We start from the raw sequence: 21159 nt of genomic DNA on the forward strand, positions 1-21159 counted from the left end.
AGCCGTGGCAAATATGGGCTGCCCCAGGTGGTGCCTGTGAGAGAAAACAAAACATGCTTCAAAAAAAGAACTGTCTTCCCTTATAGGCACCACTTAGTGCAGCCCACATGTGGAGAAGAAGCCTAACGGTTAGTGCAGTGGCCTGAGAACCAGAACTGCACTCGATTCCTACTGTAACACTCCTTGTGACTCTGAGCAAGTCACTTAACCCTCCATTGCCCCAGGCACAAAATAAGTACCTGTATATAATATGTAAACCACTTTGATTGTAACAGATAATAGAAATAAAACAAAAACAGAGAAAAGAAAATACGATACCTTTTTTTTTTTTTATTGAACTTAATTCATTTTTTGATTAGCTTTCAAAGATAACCCCTCTTCAGATCAGAAATTTCTGATCTGAAGGTTACTTTCGAAAGCTAATCAAAACATGTATTAAGTTAGTCCAATAAAAAAGGTATCATCTTATTTTCTTGTCTATGTTTTTGTTTTATTTGTATTTATTACCTTTAAAAGTTGATTAGCACAACATTTTACTCATTGTAACAACAGAATGGTGGTATATCAAAGTCCCATCCCCTTTCCTTTCCCTATCCTGTGCACAACGCTTTATTTCTCTTGATGGCTCAGGTGGGACTTGAACCAACAAACCAGGTTAAGGATGCCAGTGCCTTATCTATTAGGGACAGGAAAACGTACCTCAAAAAAGATATAGTGGAATTAGAAAAGGTACAGAGAAGTGTGACAAAAATGATACAGGGGATGGGACAACTTCCCTATGAGAAAAGGCTAAAGTGGCTACAGCTCTTCAGCTTGGAGAAGAGACAGCTGAGGGGAGATATGATAGAGGTCTATAAAATAATGAGTGGAGTGGAATGGGTAGACGTGAATCGTTTTACTCTTTCCAAAAATACTAGGACTTGGGGGCATGCGATGAAGCTACAAAGTAGTAAATTTAAAAAGAATCACAGAAAATTTTTCTTCACTTAACATGTAATTAAACTCTGGAATTCGTTGCCAGAAGGCGGTTAGCTTAGCAGGGTTTTAAAAAGGTTTGGCCAGCTTCCTAAAGGAAAAGTCCATAGACCTTTATTAAATTGACTTGGGAAAATCCACTGCTTATTTGTGGGATAAGCATCATAAAATGTATTGAGCTTTTCTGGGATCTTGCCAGGTATTTGTGACCTGGATTGGCCACTATTGGAAACAGGATACTAGGCTTGATGGACCTTTGGTCTGTCCCAGTGTGGAAATACTTATGTACCTCTATATACTATTTAAACCACTTTGATTGTATCACAGAAAGGCGGTATAACAAATCCCTTTCTCCATCCATCAAGGCAGTTTACAAAAATTAATTATGATAAAGCATATTAAAAATACATAACATACAGTATGTTTCATTAAAAGAGGTGGGAAGGATTATGTACCAGATTAATCCCTTTATCTAAGGAAGGCACATGAAATAGGTAAGCAACTTTCCTTTTTCTATCAACAAGCAGGCCTGAATCAGCAACAACAGAAGGTAATCACCTGGCTGCACAATTTTATTGCTAACTTCTCCATTAGTCTGAACAGCTTGTTCACAGGTAATAAAATGAGAGATGCTAAACTTAGAGACAGTTTGATCAGTACAGCTCAACCAAAAACACCGCCTTATTGAAATCTGGTCTGACCTGTAGTACGAAGTGAAAATATAAAATGAGGACCGCTTAGCTACTCTGCATATATTGTGCAATGAAGCAGACTTTAATTTGTTGAGATTTTATTTTTACTAATTGGGTTTGAAGTAGAGGCTGACTGAATTTTGATTTTGGCAGTAAAACTGGCCAAAATTCTGATACAGACATATTTCGGTTTTCTCTGAAAATGTCACTGAAAGTCTTGACAGTCATTTGATGATGGAGGCAGGAGCAACTGGGGTTTCACTCCTTTCCTGTTTAGGCCACTATACCACCAGGGTTTAAGGTAGGCCCGGGGGGGGGGGGGGGGGGGGGGGGGCAGGGGAGGAATCACAGTTGGTTCCAGAAGGGAGGCTCTGTCTGATCGAAGGGAGGGAGAGGCACTGTTCCAGTCAAGGGGGAGGGAGTAGGTGCTGTTAAAGGGGACAGGGCCGGTTTCAGCCGAATCCAAGCGAGAAGTTTTGTCCACAGATTCAGTTTTGCCTAAAACTGAAAACTCTGGTTTTGGTTGGCCTTTAGTTTGAAGGAAACATTCTAGCAGGTTCTATTTGTTTGCAGACAGTAAGCGAGAGGTTTGTTTTTTTTTTTTTTCTATAGTGCACAGGGACTTCCTGCCTGGGTGTTTTGTGAGGTTTAGGGTAATGGGTAGGAAGCATTATTTCCTCATTCACATGGAAAAAAGTGTGGTTAGAATTTAGAATGAGTACATAGAACTATTTTGTTATAATGAAACTGAATGGAACGCAGACAGCCGAAACATCTACAAGAAAAAGCACCTTCCAGGAGAGATGCTTGGAGATGTGCATTTTATAGAGTCAAATGGGATTTTGATTTAACTCATATTTTTTTGAGTAGCAGCTCAAGAATATTTAGATACAAAATATATTATTTGCCTGTTTCCAGAGGACAAACTGGTTTACAGACTGCTGCTCTAACTATTAGCTAACTCCTCCACAGTGGCGTCGCGAGGGCAGCTGACACCCGGGGTGGGTCGCCGCTGCGCACCCCCCCCCCCCCCCCGCGAAAACATACCTGGAAGGTGGTGAGGGGCGGGTGGGCGGGCCAATCCGCCGAGAGCACGCCGCTGGGGGGGTGTCGGCGCCTCGCTGGTTCCTTGCTCGCTCTGCCCCGGAACAGGAAGTAACCTGTTCTGGGGCACAGAGAGCAAGGAACCAGCGAGGCGCCGACACCCCCCAGCGGTGTGCACCCGGGGCGGTCCGCCCCACCGCCCCCCCCCCCTTCCTACGCCACTGCTCCTCCATCCACACCACCCTTTTCATGAAAAAGTATTTCCTGACATTGCTTCTAAGTCTCTCACCCTGCAAACTCAAGTCATGACCTCTAGTTCTAATGGTTCCTTGTCTCTGAAAAAGATTAGCTTGCATATTAATACCTTGTAAGTATTTAAATGCCTGCATCATAGCCCCCCCATCTCTCCTTTCCTCTAGGGTATATATATTAAGGTCTTCAAGTGTCTTCTCACACATCTTTCAGCACAAATAGGAATACTTTCGTTAACAAGAATAATCATCAGAATGAAAATTTTTGGCTATCAGTTCTCGAGAACAAGAACTAAAACTACAATTTTTTTCTATAACAAAAATTGGATAAGAATAAAAATAATATTGACCTCAATAGAATAAGAACTATAATAGTTTCCATTAACAAAAATTTCTTAAAGTGGAATTTCTCCAACCCACCCCCATCCTCCCACCTTGTCAGACTGTCATAGTAATGCTTGAATGTTTTCACTTATATACACTGTCAGCTAGCACATTTGCTTATTTCCGATCTGAGGAAGAAGGGCAACCTTCGAAAGCTAATCAAGAAATGTATTAAGTTATGTCCAATAAAAAAGGTATCATCTTATTTTCTTTTCCATCTTTTATTTTGTTTGATTTCTATTGATAACCTTAAAAGTGGACTAACACGGCTACCACACTCCTCTACTTAAAGTGGAATGAAAATTGTAAGGGATGTAGATTGTGTTTTCCAGCCCTCCTACCTGTGCTGCAGACTGCAAACAGTGAAGAGCAGTGCTTGCAGTGTCATCCTCAGCTGGCACGGACTGGGATCCCTGCCAACTAGTACAGCTGAGCAGAGCAAAGAGTGTACCCGTGCCACTGTTGAGTGTGTACCATACTTTGGCCCTGAGCACGGGGCCCCAAGTCCACTTGGGCCCACCTGTGGACACGCCACTGCAACCAGCCGAGCTGAAGAAGATGATCCTCAGCCCCAGGGCCCACTTATGGCACTGGCTACACCACCCACTATGATCTGTGGAGCTGAGACGCAGTGTTTTTTCCTGTGCAATTTGGGTGTGGTATTGTTGGCGTGGCTTGAAAAGATCCTTGACCCGCTAGGGCCCACATATGGAGACACCAATCACGCCATCCACTGAAATCTGCTGAGCTTTACCCAGAAAACAACAGGTAATTCTTTCCAAGTATGCAGAAAAGCCAGCCAAAGAGACTACCTGTGAATAATTACTTAAGAAACCTGCCAAACACTTTAAATTCTGAATCAGCTATAACTATAACCACATTTTCTGGCAACAACGTTTGTGGATTTGTTGTGCATGTACTGAAAAAACTATTTTTAAAATGCCTAGTCAAACAGCAGCAATGCTATCAGGAGAATAAAATGAGTCTGTCCAATTTATTTGCTGGACGTAAGAGAGAAAGTGGCATGTGAAAAAAATATGAAGAAAAGCAGGTGCCTAATCAGGCTTACACATGTGACAGGAGTATGAATGAGACATGTTCATAGTGGAGAAAAAAGCAACTTGTCTTAGAAAACTCATGGAACGTCTCCACACAATCACAGAAGTCAGCAAAAGAAACAACAACAAAAAAAATCATAAGCTGGGGAGTGGAGGAGTGGCCTAGTGGTTAGGGTGGTGGACTTTGGTCCTGGGAAACTGAGTTCGATTCCCACTTCAGGCACAGGCAGCTCCTTGTGACTCTGGGCAAGTCACTTAACCCCCCATTGCCCCATGTAAGCCGCATTGAGCCTGCCATGAGTGGGAAAGCGCAGGGTACAATTGTAACAAAAATAAAATAGATACTATTGGAGATTCTACACGGAATGTTGCTACTATTGGACATTCTACATGGAATGTTGCTACTATTGGAGATTCTACATGGAATGTTGCTATTCCACTAGCAACATTCCATGTAGAAGGCTGCGCAGGCTTCTGTTTCTGTGAGTCTGACGTCCTGCACGTACGTGCAGGACGTCAGACTCACAGAAGCAGAAGCCTGCGCGGCCACATTGCTGATCTGCAAGGGCCAACTTGTACATGGAATGTTGCTAGTGGAATAGCAACATTCCATGTAGAATCTCAAATAGTAGCAACAGTGGAGGAGTGGCCTAGTGGTTAGGGTGGTGGACATTGGTCCTGAGGAACTGAGTTTGATTCCCACTTCAGGCACAGGCAGCTCCTTGTGACTCTGGGCAAGTCACTTAACCCTCCATTGCCCCATGTAAGCCGCATTGAGCCTGCCATGAGTGGGAAAGCGCGGGGTACAAATGTAACAAAAATAAAAAAAATAAAATTCAATGGCCAGTAGCAAAAACAATCTGGTAAGCCAGAATCCTACCATTTCTGAATTTGTGAATCTCAAAGCATGATCTCTCATACAACCAGCAACCTGACCAGTAATTTTGGATATTACCACACAATAACTTGAAAACTTTAGTAGATCTTAGTAAATGAGTCCCAAAACATCTTACAGTCATCACCTGCTGTCATATTCTGTGCCTCTATTTAAAGGGCTGAGTGCATAATCTATTCCTGAGGGAATTCTGTGCAAAAGTTTTGAAAATTCTGCATTATTTGTAGTGTTTCTGTGAAGAATTCCCCCATCATAAGACCTCATGCCTTTTCTCTCCTCAGGCTTCAGCCTCCCCAGTTCCATCTCGCTCACTAACTGAAGTTCTCTGTCCCTCTAATGTCCAGCAAGACCCCAAATTCTGTCTGTCCCCTCAAAACTTGTAATTCTATCTCCCACTATGCACCCCTACCTCTTATTCTTCCTCCCCCAGTCAGACTCCCCACCTCTCAATATTTGGCAACTAAGGTTTAATCCCAAAAAATGCAGGGTCATGCACTTGGGTCGCAAGAATCTGAGGGAACGGTACAGTATAAAGGGTGAAGTGTTTCAGTGTACGAAGGAAGAGCAGGACTTGGGGGTGATTGTGTCTGATGACCGTAAAGCTTTCAAACAGGTAGAAAAAGTGACGGTCAAAGCCAGAAGGATGCTTGGGTGCATAAAGAGAGGCATGACCAGCAGGAAAAAGGAGCTGATAGTGCCATTGTATAAGTCTCTAGTGAGCCTCATTTAGAGTACTGTGTGCAGTTCTGGAGACCGCATCTACGGAAAGATATAAACAGGATGGAGTTGGTCCAGAGGGTGGCTACAAAATTCTTGAACGCAAAAATTATTGAGACAGGCTTATGAATCTCAACATGTATACGCTGGAAAAGAGGAGGGAGAGAGGAGACATGATAGAGACGTTTAAATATCTCAGGCGCATTTATATACAGGAAAAGAGGCTTTTTCAACTGAAAGAGAGCTCTGGAACGAGGAAGCATATGACGAAGTTAAGTGGGAATATGCTTAGGAGTAATCTAAGGAAGTATTATTTCACAGAAAGTGTTGTGGAGGCGTGGAATGGCCTCCCGGTGGAGGTTGTGCAGTCGAGGACTGTTCCAGAATTTAAAAAGGCATGGGATAAGCACATAGGATCGCTTAGGAAAAGGAAGAGTTAGGGGTTACAGAGGATGGGCCATATGGCCTTTATCTGCCATCATGTTTCTATGTTTCAATCTTGCTTCTCCTCTCCCCAGCTATCACTGTATTTATCTACCCTCCCCATGGCACACCCTCAAGTTTGATCTCCCCACCCCCACCCACCAATGGCACGCTCTGTTTGTTCTGCCTCCACCCCCATGGCACAATCTCCCATCCCCATGGTACACCATTTTCTTCCCTCCCCCCCAAATCCCCACGGCACACACTCAGCTTTCATTGCCTCCCCCTCAATCTCTAGGGCACAATTCTTACCTTGTTCCATCCCCCCCTCTTCCAATGGCACACTCTCGCCTTACTCTGCCATCCCCATAATCATTGCACGGGAAGGAGATACACGATGCTGACACTTCGCACAATTCTGCATGTTCTATGGGTGTGAGGAATTCTGCACACATTCTGAACTGCACAGCTGGACAGATTTCCCCCACGTTTTAACCTACAGTTTTATCAAGGGTAAGGATATACACATGAAGTCTGTCATTCGAAATTTGGGTGTATTGTTGGATTGTGAATTGAATCATGTTATTTCTACTGCTTTTTTTAGTTTCAATTACGAGTACTGAGTAAATTAAAAGGAATGAGTCCAGCATACGATTTTCGTACAGTAGTGCAACATCTGGCACTTTTGCGATTGGATATTTGTCATTCACTTTACTTAGGTCTGAACATGACTAAAATTCAAGCTTCACATATTGTTCAGAACACAGCAGCACATTTGATTGGGGGAGTAAAAATGTTTGAGCAGATTTCTCCCAAATGCTTATACTGGTTACCAGTGAGATTTTGCATACAATATAAGATTCTGACTTTGATACATCAACATATATATGGTAAGGTTCCACAATATTTTGTGGATTCTTTATTCATGTATGAACCGCAAAGAGAATTACTTTCTGTGGTGAAGAAACAACTGCAAATTAGTGTTCTCCATTTGTCTGAAATAAAAAATTCTACATTTCTATAGCTGGGGCTTGTTTGTGGGATTGTTTGCCAAGCTATTTAAGACTTTGTGCAGATTTTCAGAATTTTAAAAAATAGTTGAAAACTTTTTATTTTATAAAAGCATAATATATGGATGATTAGGGATTGATTTGTCTTAGCAGCTCTTTCTACAAGCCTAAGTTAATGATGTATTGACAGTATGAAATTGTTATTGTTTGTTACTGTTTGTGATCTTTTCTGTATATTTTCACTGTTACCTGATTTGATTTCAAGTGGGCTATAAATTTTTGAAAATAAAAAAAAACAATAAAGCTAGAATGTCAAGAAAAAGCCCAATATGTTTACCCTAGCTGTAGTTTTCAATTTTTTTATGACTATTCTTTTTAAAATCAAATACTGCAATTTTCAGTTACCATTTATACTTATTGGCCTTGTGTATAAGTTGTACCCTTTTACCCCCATCCTGTGACTTGTGTATAGATCGTGTGGCCAGCATGTCTCCCCTTTCTCTCCCTATGCAGCATCTTATCTTCTGAGCTCTCCTGTGGTTCAGAAGAAGCATATAAACACCAACAGGGGTAAATCTCTTATAACAAGAAGTACAAATCCCGTACTTATTTTCACAAACACCTACTTCCTTAGTATTTCAATTAGCTGAAATTGGGTGGCGGAGCAGTTGGGGGGAAGAGGGGGTGGTGGTTGGGAGGCGAGGATAGGGGAGGGCAGACTTATACGGTCTGTACCAGAGCCGGTGATGGGAGGCGGGACTGGTGGTTGGGAGGCGGGAAATACTGCTGGGCAGACTTATATGGTCTGTGCCCTGAAAAGGACAGGTACAAATTCAAGGTAAGGTATACACATATGAGTTTGTCTTGGGCAGACTGGATGGACCATGCAGGTCTTTTTCTGCCGTCATCTACTATGTTACAAGAAGTACAAATCCCGTACTTATTTTCACAAACACCTACTTCCTTAGTATTTCATTCTTTTTATCGAATGTAATCGTATATCTAACAACAATCACCTATGCTGATTCCGGAACTCACTCATCCAAACCTTTCACTTCCCCCCTCCCCCTACAATCACATACCCCTTAAAGAACAAACATTAATTTACATACAATATTGGTTATATCCCCACATGGGGGAAGTGAAAGGTTTGGAGTGAGTGAGTTCCGGAATCAGCATAGGTGATTGTTGTTAGATATATGATTACATTCAATATACTAAGGAAGTACATGTTTGTGAAAATAAGTACAGAAGTACAGAAGAAGCAGCCAACAGCAGATTCTCCTCTCCCCCCCCCCCCCCCCCCAACAGTTGTTTTTTGCGCTGGCATGACGCCTTTCTATAGAGGCCTATGCTCAAGCACACTGCTATGTCCTTCCTTCTGCCTGACAGAAGCATGTTACTGGACCTGTGATACATTTCCTGTTGGGCAGAAGGGAAAGGGAGAACATAGCAGTGGGCCTACAGGGGAAGGCACTGCACCAGGGCGGGAGAGCCCAGGAATTAAGACGCAGGACCCTGGGGGGATAGGGAGGAGAAGGAGAGATGCTGGAAACTAGTGTGAGTTGGTAGGGAGACAAAGGGACTCATGTACAGGTCCCCCAACTTTTGACTTAAAAATGGTCATAAATTGTGTGACCTATATACCAGTATATACAGTAATCAAGTGTAATGTCAGAAAAATGTGGCAAATGTGTGAAAAAAAAAAAGAAAGAAAGAAAAAGAAAGAAAGCATTTATATTCTATAAATCTCTTCTTCAAATTTGTACCCTCACCTCAAAGTGATGTCTTAATTTCCATTCTGCTCCAAAAAGGAACAAAGTACACTGCAACAGCAGAATGATTCTTAGGCAAGGAATAAAGTCAGAATGGTAGCTTCAGATGATATCTCAAGTTTTAGAAACAATATTGGCAAGGGGCAGTGCTTAGAACCAACCAATCAGGGGGAATAGACGAAAATGATTCACTTGCATTCGTAAAACTAGCTTTATGAGATCTCTCTCAAAGAGCACCAGCAAGTTGCAGCACAGGAAACAAAACGAGTATTAACCTTTTTATAGACTGAAGAAAATCAAGGTACTGTATGCTTCTTTTTTTAGTCTGAGAATGTCTGTCTTAGAGCAGAAGGGACTTGTTGAATGATACTTATTTAATAATACCAACGAAGTAGGGATTCTCATATATTACCTTGCATATGGAAGATGACACTATGGAGCTGGCACATATAGTATTTATGAACTAACTTTGCTCTGTGTTTATACAGCTCACAGAGACAATAAAAGACATTCTAAAGGAAAAATACAGGTTATTCAGATACAAAGCAATTATAGATAAAACTAAAATCCTCTGGCTGGATCAGAAAATAGATATGTTAGATAGAATACAATATTTTAAGGGAAAGATCTGAAAATCGAGGCTTCACTTAAAATCTTACAGGTTTTATTATTGGGATGGTTTATTTGACAAGCCTAATTTGGTTCTTTCCAGACACACGCCCTTGTTATATAATCCACTGTTTTCGCCTGGTCTTGGTGCGGGCCCTTTTTTGAGCTGGTTCTTAGCGGGTTTAGAGACTTGGGGTCAGTTTTTTGAAGGAGACAAATTTGTATCTTTTCAAACCTTGGTTGACACTTACTCTATTTCTCCCATGGATACTTATGCTTATGTGAAAGTGAAGCATTTTCTTACTTCTTGTGTAATCAAGCCGCTGATGACTAGGGAGGCTTCTTTTTTGGAAAGTCTTTGTGAAGATTCAGGAACTACGCGGGGTTTTTATCTCTTGTTTATATGCTTACTTACGTGGTATGGGGCACCGTCCTGTTCAGCATCGTACGCATTGGCATCGGGAGCTGGGATTGACATTGGGCGATGATGTCTGATCACATATGGAACATGCGTTATTAAAGACGTCTGTTTCAGTTCCTTTTAAAGGGAATGCAGTAAAAGTTTTGTACCGGTGGTATTTGACTCCTGTTTGTCTGCATCATATGTTTAAGGCAGTTTCGCCTTTATGCTGGAGGGGTTGTGGCCAGAGGGGTACCATGGGTCATCTCTGGTGGACCTGTTCTATGGTACGAGCATTTTGGAAAGCAATTCAATATAGACTCCAGAAATGGCTTTCTAAATCTATTAAATGGTCAGCAGAATTTTTCTTGTTTCCAGGAACTCCTCCAGGCCTAACCACATCTCAAGGTGTATTGGTTTGACATGTATTGTCAGCTGCTAGTTACGCTAGCTGCTCATTGGAAGTCTCCTCAAGTTCCTTCTTTGATTTCATGGTTGAATAAGCTGTGGTATATTTGTGAAATGGAAAGATTGTGGGCTATAAGTCATCACACTTTGTCTAAGTGGGAGGATATTTGGGGGCCTTTTATAACTCACTGTTCATTTTGAGATTTGGGGATTGGATGGGATGAAAGAGAGAGGATGGGGAAAGCAGTGATGCCAGCAGCTTGTCGTAATTGCTGCCGAGTCACCAACAATGGGTTAAAAAAAATGGAGGACCAAGGGGAAGGGGGAGCAAGAGGAAGGGATGTGGAAGGGCAATTCTGAAGCGGGGGGGAGACAGGGACACAGAGGGGGTGGCAATGCTGAATGAGGAGGTAAATAGGGACACAGGGGGCAATGCTGAAAGAGGGGTACATAGGGACACGGGGGGAGGGGGCAGTGCTGAAAGTTAGGAGGAAAGCAGTGCTGAAAGGGAGTACATAGGAATAGGGGGGCAATGTTTAAAAATGAGAAGGGAGATGATGAAAGAGGGGAGGGGAGATACAGAGGGAGCAAAGCTTAAAAGAGGGAAGACAGGACACTAAGAAGTCAGGTAGTAAACATGGGGGGGGGGGGGGGGGGGGGGGAGGACAGGGACACAGACGTAGCCGCTGGAAAAGGGGTGAAAGATCCAGGGGGGAGATGCTGGAAAAGGGGTGAGAGGACCCAAAGGAGCGATGCTGGAAAAGGGGTGAAAGATCCAGGGGGGTGATGCTGGAAAAGGGGTGAGAGGACCCAAAGGAGCGATGCTGGAAAAGGGGTGAAAGATCCAGGGGGGGTGATGCTGGAAAAGGGGTGAGAGGACCCAAAGGAGCGATGCTGGAAAAAGGGGTGAAAGATCCAGGGGGGTGATGCTGGAAAAGGGGTGAGAGGACCCAAAGGAGCGATGCTGGAAAAAGGGGTGAAAGATCCAGGGGGGTGATGCTGGAAAAGGGGTGAGAGGACCCAAAGGAGCGATGCTGGAAAAAGGGTAAGAGAAGGACCCAGAGGGGCAATGGCGGTTTTCTTCCAACAGCATTTTATGTGTCTGCAGGACTAAGGCATTTACTCCAGTTATAAACTTTCAGAGTGCACCATTTGATATTATAAGTAGAACTGCACTATGTTCAGTGGAAATCTGTATTGATTTTACTAAGAATTCTGTAATACTCTTGTGACCCATGATGCAGGCCAATAGTCGCTGAAACACAGCCTGTGTTGGGTTCTTTCGTCCTGCTCGTGAAGGCCTATTTGTTTTGCTTTGCATTTTGTTTTTCGGCAGGAGACTAAGGAAGCTGTGCTGCTGAACTGGGGGGGGGGGGGCTCCCATCCACAAATGGTGGGTTCAAGTAGTCCTGCTTTTGAACTACAATAATTCAGTTGATTAAAAAAAAAAAAGTTATTTGGAAACTGTCAACTACACTGCATTAGAAAATATTTTTCTTCAGAGTATTTTAGAATATTAACTCAGGCCCTTATTTTACAGCAACTAGATTACTGTAATGTAGTGTACTCAGGATGTCTAGACAAACAATTACAAAGAATTCAGTCATTGTAAAATACCGCCGCTAGATTGACCACGTAATGCCTCAGTTGGTCAAACTGCATTAGCTGCTGGTTAGAGCTCCAATACTTTTCAAACTGGGATTACTAGTGCATAAGATCATTAACTAGGAAAGCGCCTCAATTTATGTTTAAATTAATTTGCATAAGTACCATAAACAGACTAACCCACTCGATTTATCGTCTAGCTTTGACTTTCCCATTATTCAAAATAATAAATATATCTTACTTACATCATCTTTTTCAAGCAACTAAATTTTGGAATACCTTACCTTTAAATATAAGAGCTGAAAACAAGTACAAGTAATTTTGTAGGCAGCTGAAGGCTCTTATTTAGGAAATTCTATAATGTTTAACTTTATTCTATGTGGAATTAGAATTGATCTGTGACATCCCAGAAATATCTGGTTTATTTAATTGTAAATCCACATTGAGTCAAGTGATTTTGGTAATTGTGGTATAAAAGTACTCATATTATATTAACAGCAGAACCACGCAGTGTCTGTACATGATACTAAAAATCTAAGGACCAGATCAGAAGCCCCCCACCCTGTTCCAAATAGCACTCTAAAATTAGCACCAGAACAGCGCAGGACTATACTGCCCCTATGATCAGAGCTAAAAGCAGCAAATTTAAGATGCTATTATAGCTTTGGTCATAGGAGTACTGTGCAGGACTGTGCCTGAGCGCATCCTGCCACACTTGTCCGGGCTATCAAAAGCCTGGATCTGTCAAACACAGGAACTGGAGGTCCATGGGATCCCCGGACCTCCCTACAATAGCAAGGCCCTGGTGGCCTAGTGCCCCTCGCAGCCCCCACACCACCCCCGGGACAGCATGCATTAAGTAGGGTGCCGCCATTCTGAAGATGGCACTGAAGAGGAGGGTTGCTACTCCCTCTTCCAACGCAGAGGTACAGTGGGAGTGGGTTGGCCACTAGTCCACCATCTGCTTCAGATTGTTTCTTGATCATATTGTGAGTAATTTGATAAAGCTTTTTCTGCATGAATAGCCTGTTTTACCCAAGTAAAAGAGCTTTTCTATATGGATTGTTCTATACATGTGTATAAGTACGTATACTAGAAAATCTGTCGCAGACATATACATGCACCACACGTGTGTTCTAGTACATATACACATCTACACCTTTGGAACAGATGTAAATTTGTACATGAGCATTTGTACACCATTGGGACTGTAGTAGGTACCGATTTTATTAAGGCACAAAGATTACTTATGACACCTTCATTAAACAGGCACCTTCTTTTTATAGGCACCCTCTTATAAATGTAGCTGACACCTCATGAGGTGGTCAAGTAGCCCCAGAAGTCCTACATAAAAAAAAACAAATGGGGAAAAATTGAGAAAAAATGGCCACGTCATGTAAAAAAAAACTAGTGACACTGTGAGTATATTTATAAAGTACCTTTATTGATGATCTCCACAAAACGTATTTACAGACTGGAAAAGGAAAAAAAAAAAAAAAATCAACAGGTAGCAAAGTAGCTCAATTCACTGCAGAGTTTCAAAAGTCCTTGGGCCTGTAGCACTGTTCTTATTATGTTACCTTTCTCTTGTCTACGTTCGATGTCCTAAACTGGTTACCTCAACGTGTCAGCTTCTCTAATTGTTAGTTTATTTCTGCAATACAGTTACAAAATTCATAGCTCCAAACAACTTGCAACCTTAAGCAGGCATCACCATTGAATAGTGCACTGCATTTCAGTTTAAAATAAAAAATATTCCTTTAAATTCTACAGTACATTAATTTTTACCTCATCCATGGAGACCGAATTAAGGAAATATTGGCTATTCTCCCCAAGGGGGCAAATTTAAAAACATTTCAGAAAAATATATATAAAATACCCCTAGTTTGGACGGTGAGGAATGCATCGTGGAGGTAGATCCCATCCATCATAGCATCATCATATGTGAAAAGGGATGCACCTGGGACACAGGTCCCACTCATCACACTCGGATTTCCCCCTTCCAGGAAGCTGGAACACCTAAGCTCCTCTATCAGTTCTGGGCTCCTCTGCCACTGGACTGCAGGCAGATTTTCTCACTGGAAGGGAAAGGGAAATGGGACTTGATTTACCCTCTTTCTGACGTTTTTGCAACTACATTTAACGTGGTTTGCATATATTCAGGTACTTATTTTGTACCAGGGGCAATGGAGGGTTAAGTGACTTGCCCAGAGTCACAAGGAGATGCAGTGGGAATCAAACCCGGCTCCACAGGATCAAAGTCCACTGCACTAACCACTAGGCTACTCCACCTCTTTCTCCTTTGGTTAAGTTTGCAGATTTGGTTAAACATAGATGGATTATGGGACAGCAGCATTCCTAGCTAGTGACCTAACTAGTCATCAAAGAGGCAGCTCCGTGAAAGCTCCTTTTATTTTTTATATCAATATTCAATTCTCACAGCTTCAACCTTCTCAGAGATAGAAACTAAAGCTGCTGCAGCCCCTACGGGTAAATCTAATGGCTCCGGGGTTTCCTCTTCACCCTCAGGATGATCCAGGGCCTCTTGCTGCTCACCTACCGCGACACTTCCTGGATGCGGAACAAGTGGCACTAGCGTTGTAGAGCTGCTACCTCACCGCTGAGAGGGAGGAGCTCTTAGGTCAGGGCTGACTGTCATCCAAGGAACGCTCTGGAGTCTCCATTTGCCCCATGCTGCTCCAGCGGGCTTGCTCACCAGCCTCGTTAAAATCCCAGTTCCCTGAACATATGAGTCCATGGAGCCGACCACAGAAGGGAGCCTCAGTCACTGAGAAGTACCAGCCGCTGATCAGACCTTAACTTCGGCAGGAAAAGCAAACAGGAGGACCGCTCAGAAAGACACAACCCTTGTCAGGTATGAGCAGCCATCTTGGTCCCACTCCATATGGGCTCCTGTAGCATCTCCAGCTTCCATGGACCACTTTTGTGGAAAGAAGATACATAAATCTTCCCTCTAAAATTACAGCAGTCACCTGACCGATAGGCAGGACTATGATTTTATAAAAAGATAGGTCACATTAAGGATGCAACAGTTGAAATCATAAACTGTTACCAATATCAAAAACAACACCAATTTTTGGAACAATCTGTTGACTATCACACAATATTTACTCCAGCTCACATCAAATTGGGATACTGGAAGGAAGAACCACACAATAAGCTGGAGGGAGATGGCCACCAACGGAATGAATTTATTAGATGAGTTGAAGGAGCAACCCTGTTTAAAAGGGCCTGTGTGGACTTATTCATGGAAATTTCAGTTCCCACAGAGCTCTTTTCATATGAAGACAAGTTAAAAAGAACAATGATTGCTGATGTCCCAACATCTTTATAAATCCTTGCTATTACCCTCTTCGAGTCCCTGGAAAGTTTGATGATGCTCAGATTGTTTTTGATGTAAAAGAGCTTTTGCCTTATCCGCCTACAAATTCTATTCACTATGAAATGTGTAATTGAACTCTGGAATTCGTTGCAAGAGAATGTGGTAAAAGCACTTAGCTTAGCAGGGTTTAAAAAAAGTTTGGATAATTTCCTAAAAGAAAAGTCCATAAGCTATTATTAAGATGGTCTTGGGAAAATCCACTGCTTATTTCTAGGATAAGCAGGTTAAAATCTGTTTTACTGTTTTGGGATCTTGCTAGGTACTTGTGACGTGGAGTGGCCACTGTTGGAAACAGGCTACTGGGGCTTGATGGATCTTTGCCCTGTCCCAGTATGGGAATGCTTATGTTCTTATGTAACAAACCCAACTTTTCCAGAATTTGGAGCAAACATGATTGGCTCGATTTACTCTTGACTTGGTATGACCAGTTAAATGCCAATAACCAGGTAGGGGAAGATATGAATTCCCTATCTGTGGAGGTATGCTGCAACTACAGCTAGACACTTTGTGAAGACCCAGGGTGGTGCTGACAGGCTGAAAAGGCCATATTTTGTATTGACAATCAGTACTGGCTTGGATAGATTGTTTTGTGTAAAAGCATCCTTCAGATACAATGACCCCAGGGTTTAAAAGAAGGGGAGAACAGTTGCTGAGGAGTTCATTTGGGAATTCCTTTTTCAAAAGGAACAAGCTCAGGTCTCTAAGATCCAGGATTACCATAACCTTTCCAATTTCTTTGGTGCACAGAAATGAAAATACCTTGATTTAATTTGACCTCCCTCTAGCAACCCTAAGGTTCTGCATTTCTTTTCAAGTAAATCTGATTGCCATTTCTATGATTAATTCAGCTGCAGTCAAAGATCTGGTGGAATGGTGAGAAATCTTAACCAATATTGGTTCTTTATTAATTTCAGCGTCCCTGTTACCTTTGTATGCTGAGGTTGATGTTAACCCAGTTCTTGGAGAACATTATTAATCATCTTCCCACAGGCAAGGTATGTTGGATTGTATAGGTCATGTGGTTACCTCCGGATATCACACTTCAAAAAAAAAAAAAAAAAAAAAAAAGCAATGGTTGTTTACATTGATTTGCTGCCCCCTGAGTTACTGCCAGCTTTTGTTCAGCTACTGTTACTGGGTTTGTTGTTTGTCTAGGATATTATTGATAATTTCTTCTCTGGTAGGAATAATGTCTCCTGTATTGGAAGCAGCAACAGAATGGAGGCTTAAAGCCCACCTCTTCAATGCTGCGTTCGGCACCTAACCCTTACCGTTCAGTGAATCCAGACTGCCCCAATTTGACTGCCCCGATCGGACCGACCGTTCACTTGTCTATTAGATTGTAAGCTCTTTGAGCAGGGACTGTCTCTCTTTGTTAAATTGTACAGCGCTGCGTAACCCTAGTAGCGCTCTAGAAATGTTAAGTAGTAGTAGTAGTAGTATAAAAGAAAGCCACATATCATTTTCTATTGCTTCTTCCATTTGTGAAACTTTTTTTGACACTCAATAGACTGATACCTCAGAATGGCTGAGCAGTAAATTATGCTTACTGTTCTTGATGGCGTTCAAACCCTCTGCACAGAAGTCTAATACTGACTCATTCCAACCCCAGTGTACCAGGCCTACTCAATGCTCTTCCCCAGCCAACAGAATAGCAGTGCTTAATGCACCTTCCTGCATGGGAATAGTCTCAAGAGTGAGAATGGTTTCCAATAGTTTCTCTCCTCTTCAAGCAAGTAAAGGAACAAGACTGTCACAAACAATTTAAATAGTCGAGTCTCATCTAGGTCCTAAACTGTCTGCATGCACCAATAGGGCTCAATAAGAGGGAGTGGAGATTAAACAGATTCCAAACGTCACTCACACACTCACATACTGAGCACTCCTTTTCACACACTTCCTGGCATCTCTCCATCTACCCCCTCACACTCCCATCTGCAGTCTGTTTGAGCTCCTCTCCCTCCCTCCCCACCAGCAGTCTGGAATGTTCCTCTCCCCCCCCCCCCCCCCCCCCTGCACTCTCTCTTAGACTACAGAGCATCAGCAACATTTAGAAAGTAAAACATACTGATCTTTCTAAATTTATATGCCAGATATATCGCTAGAAAACCTCACTCAGCGGTTATAAGATAGTAACATTTTACAGCTGAAAGGTCCTATACCTGATAAAGGTCGAACGAAGCCAAAGTCTCTAGTGAGCTAATTTTGGGATACTTACAAAGTGCTTGATCATTCTAATTTAAAATATATTCCTTCTTGTGTACTGTTGATGTTTTCTTTAAGTACCTTAATTGTTAAGGCTGTTGGAGGTAATGATCCTGTTTTCAGAAATGTTCACCTACTGAGCAGTCATGTAATATTTCATATGTCTGTGAGGTCTGGTGAGAAGTTAAAAAATGGCATGTATCAATCTACCGTCCTTCATATTTTTCTTTACACTGGATTCGTGGAGAAGCATTTCTTTTCTATGTGGGTAGTTGTAGGATCCTATGATATATGCTAGATTCAGTCAAATTAAATTTTAAATACATACTGTACTTCTTTTTCAGGCACACAAACATTGTACGAAGAAAAAAAAAACAACAACAGTTAAATGAACAGCAGCGCAGAATGTCTTCAACCATCATCCGCTTCCACAATTGCCCTGCCAGTCATCTATTCCTTATTGTTAACTATAGGTATATGTGGGAACAGCATCTCTCTGTGGCTGTTTTTGAGGCAAATGAAGAGAAGAACATCAACACATATTTACTTGACAAACTTGGTGCTTTCAAATTTGCTTGTATGTGGTACTATGCCTTTACTAATTGCCTATTATATAAAAGGAAACCAGTGGGCAGCCAATTCCATACCATGTAAGACCATAATTAGTGGAGTACAGTTAATCATGCAAAGTAACATGTACTTCAGCATTACAATTCTGTGCTGGATTGCCATCAGCCGGTACGCAACCCTAATGAAACTCGGTGACAGCAAAAAAGATGCCCTTCAGGGTTCCTATGTAAAAATCTTCTATGGACGCATACTAAAGAAATTTCACCAGCCAAAATTTGCTAAATACCTGTGCAGTGGTTCGTGGATAACTATGATGTTTATAATTACTCCTATTATAACGTATTACTCGGTGACCGAGTACAGCCTAAATCAAGAACACATTTGTTACAATAAAAAAGCAGAAGTGGGTGGAAACCTTTACCAAATCTCTGGTCTGGTTGCTACTGGAATTTTTTTTCTGTTCTTTACAATTGTACTGTTATCCTACCGTCTGATGACTGACCAGCTGAACAAGATACAGACAAACACTTGCATCAGGAAGGAATATCTCATTTACAGCAAAGTGAAAAGAAATATTATCATCATTCTGACAGTTCTGACGATATGCTTTGTCCCATACCATATTTTTAAGGTGGCCTTCTACGTTCTACATCAAACCCAAGATTGCTATACACTGAACTATCTGGTAGAAATTAAAAGTTTCTTTTCATGTCTTGCTCTCTCCAGAAGTAGCACAGATCCCCTTGTATATATATATTTAGATAAAACATTTAAGAAGCATCTCCTCAACTTCTGTAGAAGGTCTGTATCTGTATAGCACTCGAGCTTATCACACATGAAAAACAAGACAAGACTATGACTCAAAAGGATCTACCCAACAAAAAGTAAAAACATGATATTTGCTTGCCATCTTATAGAAATTGCAAAGAAATTATTCCTAAATCGGAGCTTCCCAAACTGGGTGTTGACCTTGATGGGCGCTCCAAGAAGATTGGCGAGTGCTATCCTAAATAAAATACAAATCACTACTACACTCTTCCAAAAAAAAAAAAAAAAAAAAAAAAAGAGCAAGTCAGAAAATACAAACATGAAAAAATAATGTTGAAACAAGTATTTAACTTCCAAATTGTCCACCCACAATGCACAAGGTTAATACAATGGCCCGGCATTTAATGCAGCGTCTCAATCTAACCAAAACCTCAACAAGGAGTACTGGCAGTTCCAAATACTACTTCATTCAGGATACTGCTGGCTTACCACCTAAAAATTTTAATAAAGGTTAACACCTTATGAGCAATCACATTCTGAGAATCACATCCTTTGCAAGTTAACAAAATTATTTTCCACAGATTAGAGACCAGATCTTCAAACCAGATTAAATAAGACTTTTAAATATCAAGCACATGATTAACCTAATTGAAGACACGGTTATTCTTGCTGAAAGTATAATCATTGAATTCCTACCAGGAATATGAGCTACCAGCCTAAATTAACGATGGAATTCATAAAACCTCTTTCCATCTAAAACTACCCATTATCTATAACAACTGAAAGATACGATTAATATGTCTCTGTTTCCCCTTGATGCCAAAATTCAGAAGCCTCCGTTCTCTTTTCTCTCTGCAAATTTGTTAACTTCAAGTCACAATTACAAAAGTTTGAGTAGATTCTTGGGACTTAAGGATGTATGCTCTAACATACTTATGGCATGTGCTCAGCTTACTGGTAAGAACACAAACCTTCTGGGTTTTTTTTTTTTTTTTAAATCATCTTTAACAAACCACACAACTTAAATATAAACCACCTGCAGGACTGCAACTTAGTCGAAGTTTCATGGCCTTTCTTCTCAGGCTGTCTTTCCCATTAATTCCCCTATCCTGAAGAGACGGAATGGAGGAGCAGCCCAATGATTAGTGAATGGTTTCAGAACAAGAATAGTCAGACTTTGAATCCGACTTCTGATAACTTTGGGCAAGTTATTTTCATCCTCCACTGCCTCAGGTACAAAATTAGTGCTAGATTCTCTAGAGTTTGCTGCTGCATTAGTGAAAACTAATTCAAGGAATGAATTATTCACTTTATGCAACAAAACTCATTTACTAATAATATGCGTGAATGGTATCAGCATGTGCAAATGTGATATCGCTCTTTAATAAATCTAGCCACTAGACTGCAAGCTCTCTTCAGAATGGGAATATGTCAAGAAGTCAAACTAAATGGCTAAAATAGCTACAATGTCTTAACTTTAACTTGACATTGGATTTAAAATCCATCAAGGTGGAGAGAACAACAAGGTCCCATGGATAATCTCAAGAACAAAAAAGGAGCGGGAACGGAAAAAGGCTCTTCAATGATCAAGCCTGAGACGTTCAAAGTTAGAACAATATTTTTAATAAAGACTCTACAAGGTACCCTGTTTCGACACTGCAAGTGCCTTCCTCATGAGTCTGAAAGTTATGTTCTACAAGGTACCCTGTTTCGGCACCGCAAGTGCCTTCCTCATGAGTCTGAAAGTTATGTATGGAAAAGTTGGCAAAGCGAGGCGTACTGAATAGAGTCGCTAATAAATGAGGTGCTGGTCTTGAAAAAGACCTTTGGAGTGAGTGTAAGACGAACTGTAAAACTAGACGCTGCTGACAAGCAACAAAATACAAATCCCTTACAGATCTTGGCTATTGTAAAGAACCTATGAGCAGGAAGGCGTACTACACAGCCTCTTAGCGTGCACATGCAGG

At 41.5% G+C, this 21159-nt stretch overlaps 2 protein-coding genes across 5 annotated transcripts in view; one reads left to right on the forward strand and one right to left on the reverse strand.

Annotated features, from left to right (window-relative positions):
- Window positions 1-21159, reverse strand: part of CASK (calcium/calmodulin dependent serine protein kinase) — a 541831-nt gene that overhangs the window by 389435 nt on the left and 131237 nt on the right. The window lies entirely within an intron of this gene.
- On the forward strand, window positions 16567-19371 carry GPR82 (G protein-coupled receptor 82). Its single transcript, XM_030202351.1, has 2 exons — window positions 16567-16644; window positions 18199-19371. Exon 2 carries the CDS (start codon window positions 18243-18245, stop codon window positions 19239-19241), a length of 999 nt encoding a protein of 332 aa, XP_030058211.1. The 5' UTR covers window positions 16567-16644; window positions 18199-18242; the 3' UTR covers window positions 19242-19371.

Source organism: Microcaecilia unicolor, chromosome 4, assembly GCF_901765095.1.
Source record: "Microcaecilia unicolor chromosome 4, aMicUni1.1, whole genome shotgun sequence".
Taxonomy (NCBI): domain Eukaryota; kingdom Metazoa; phylum Chordata; class Amphibia; order Gymnophiona; family Siphonopidae; genus Microcaecilia; species Microcaecilia unicolor.

What these genes read in the sequence shown, in the direction of transcription:
- GPR82 (XM_030202351.1), top strand. Translation starts at nt 18,243, where the DNA reads ATGAACAGCAGCGCAGAATGTCTTCAACCATCATCCGCTTCCACAATT.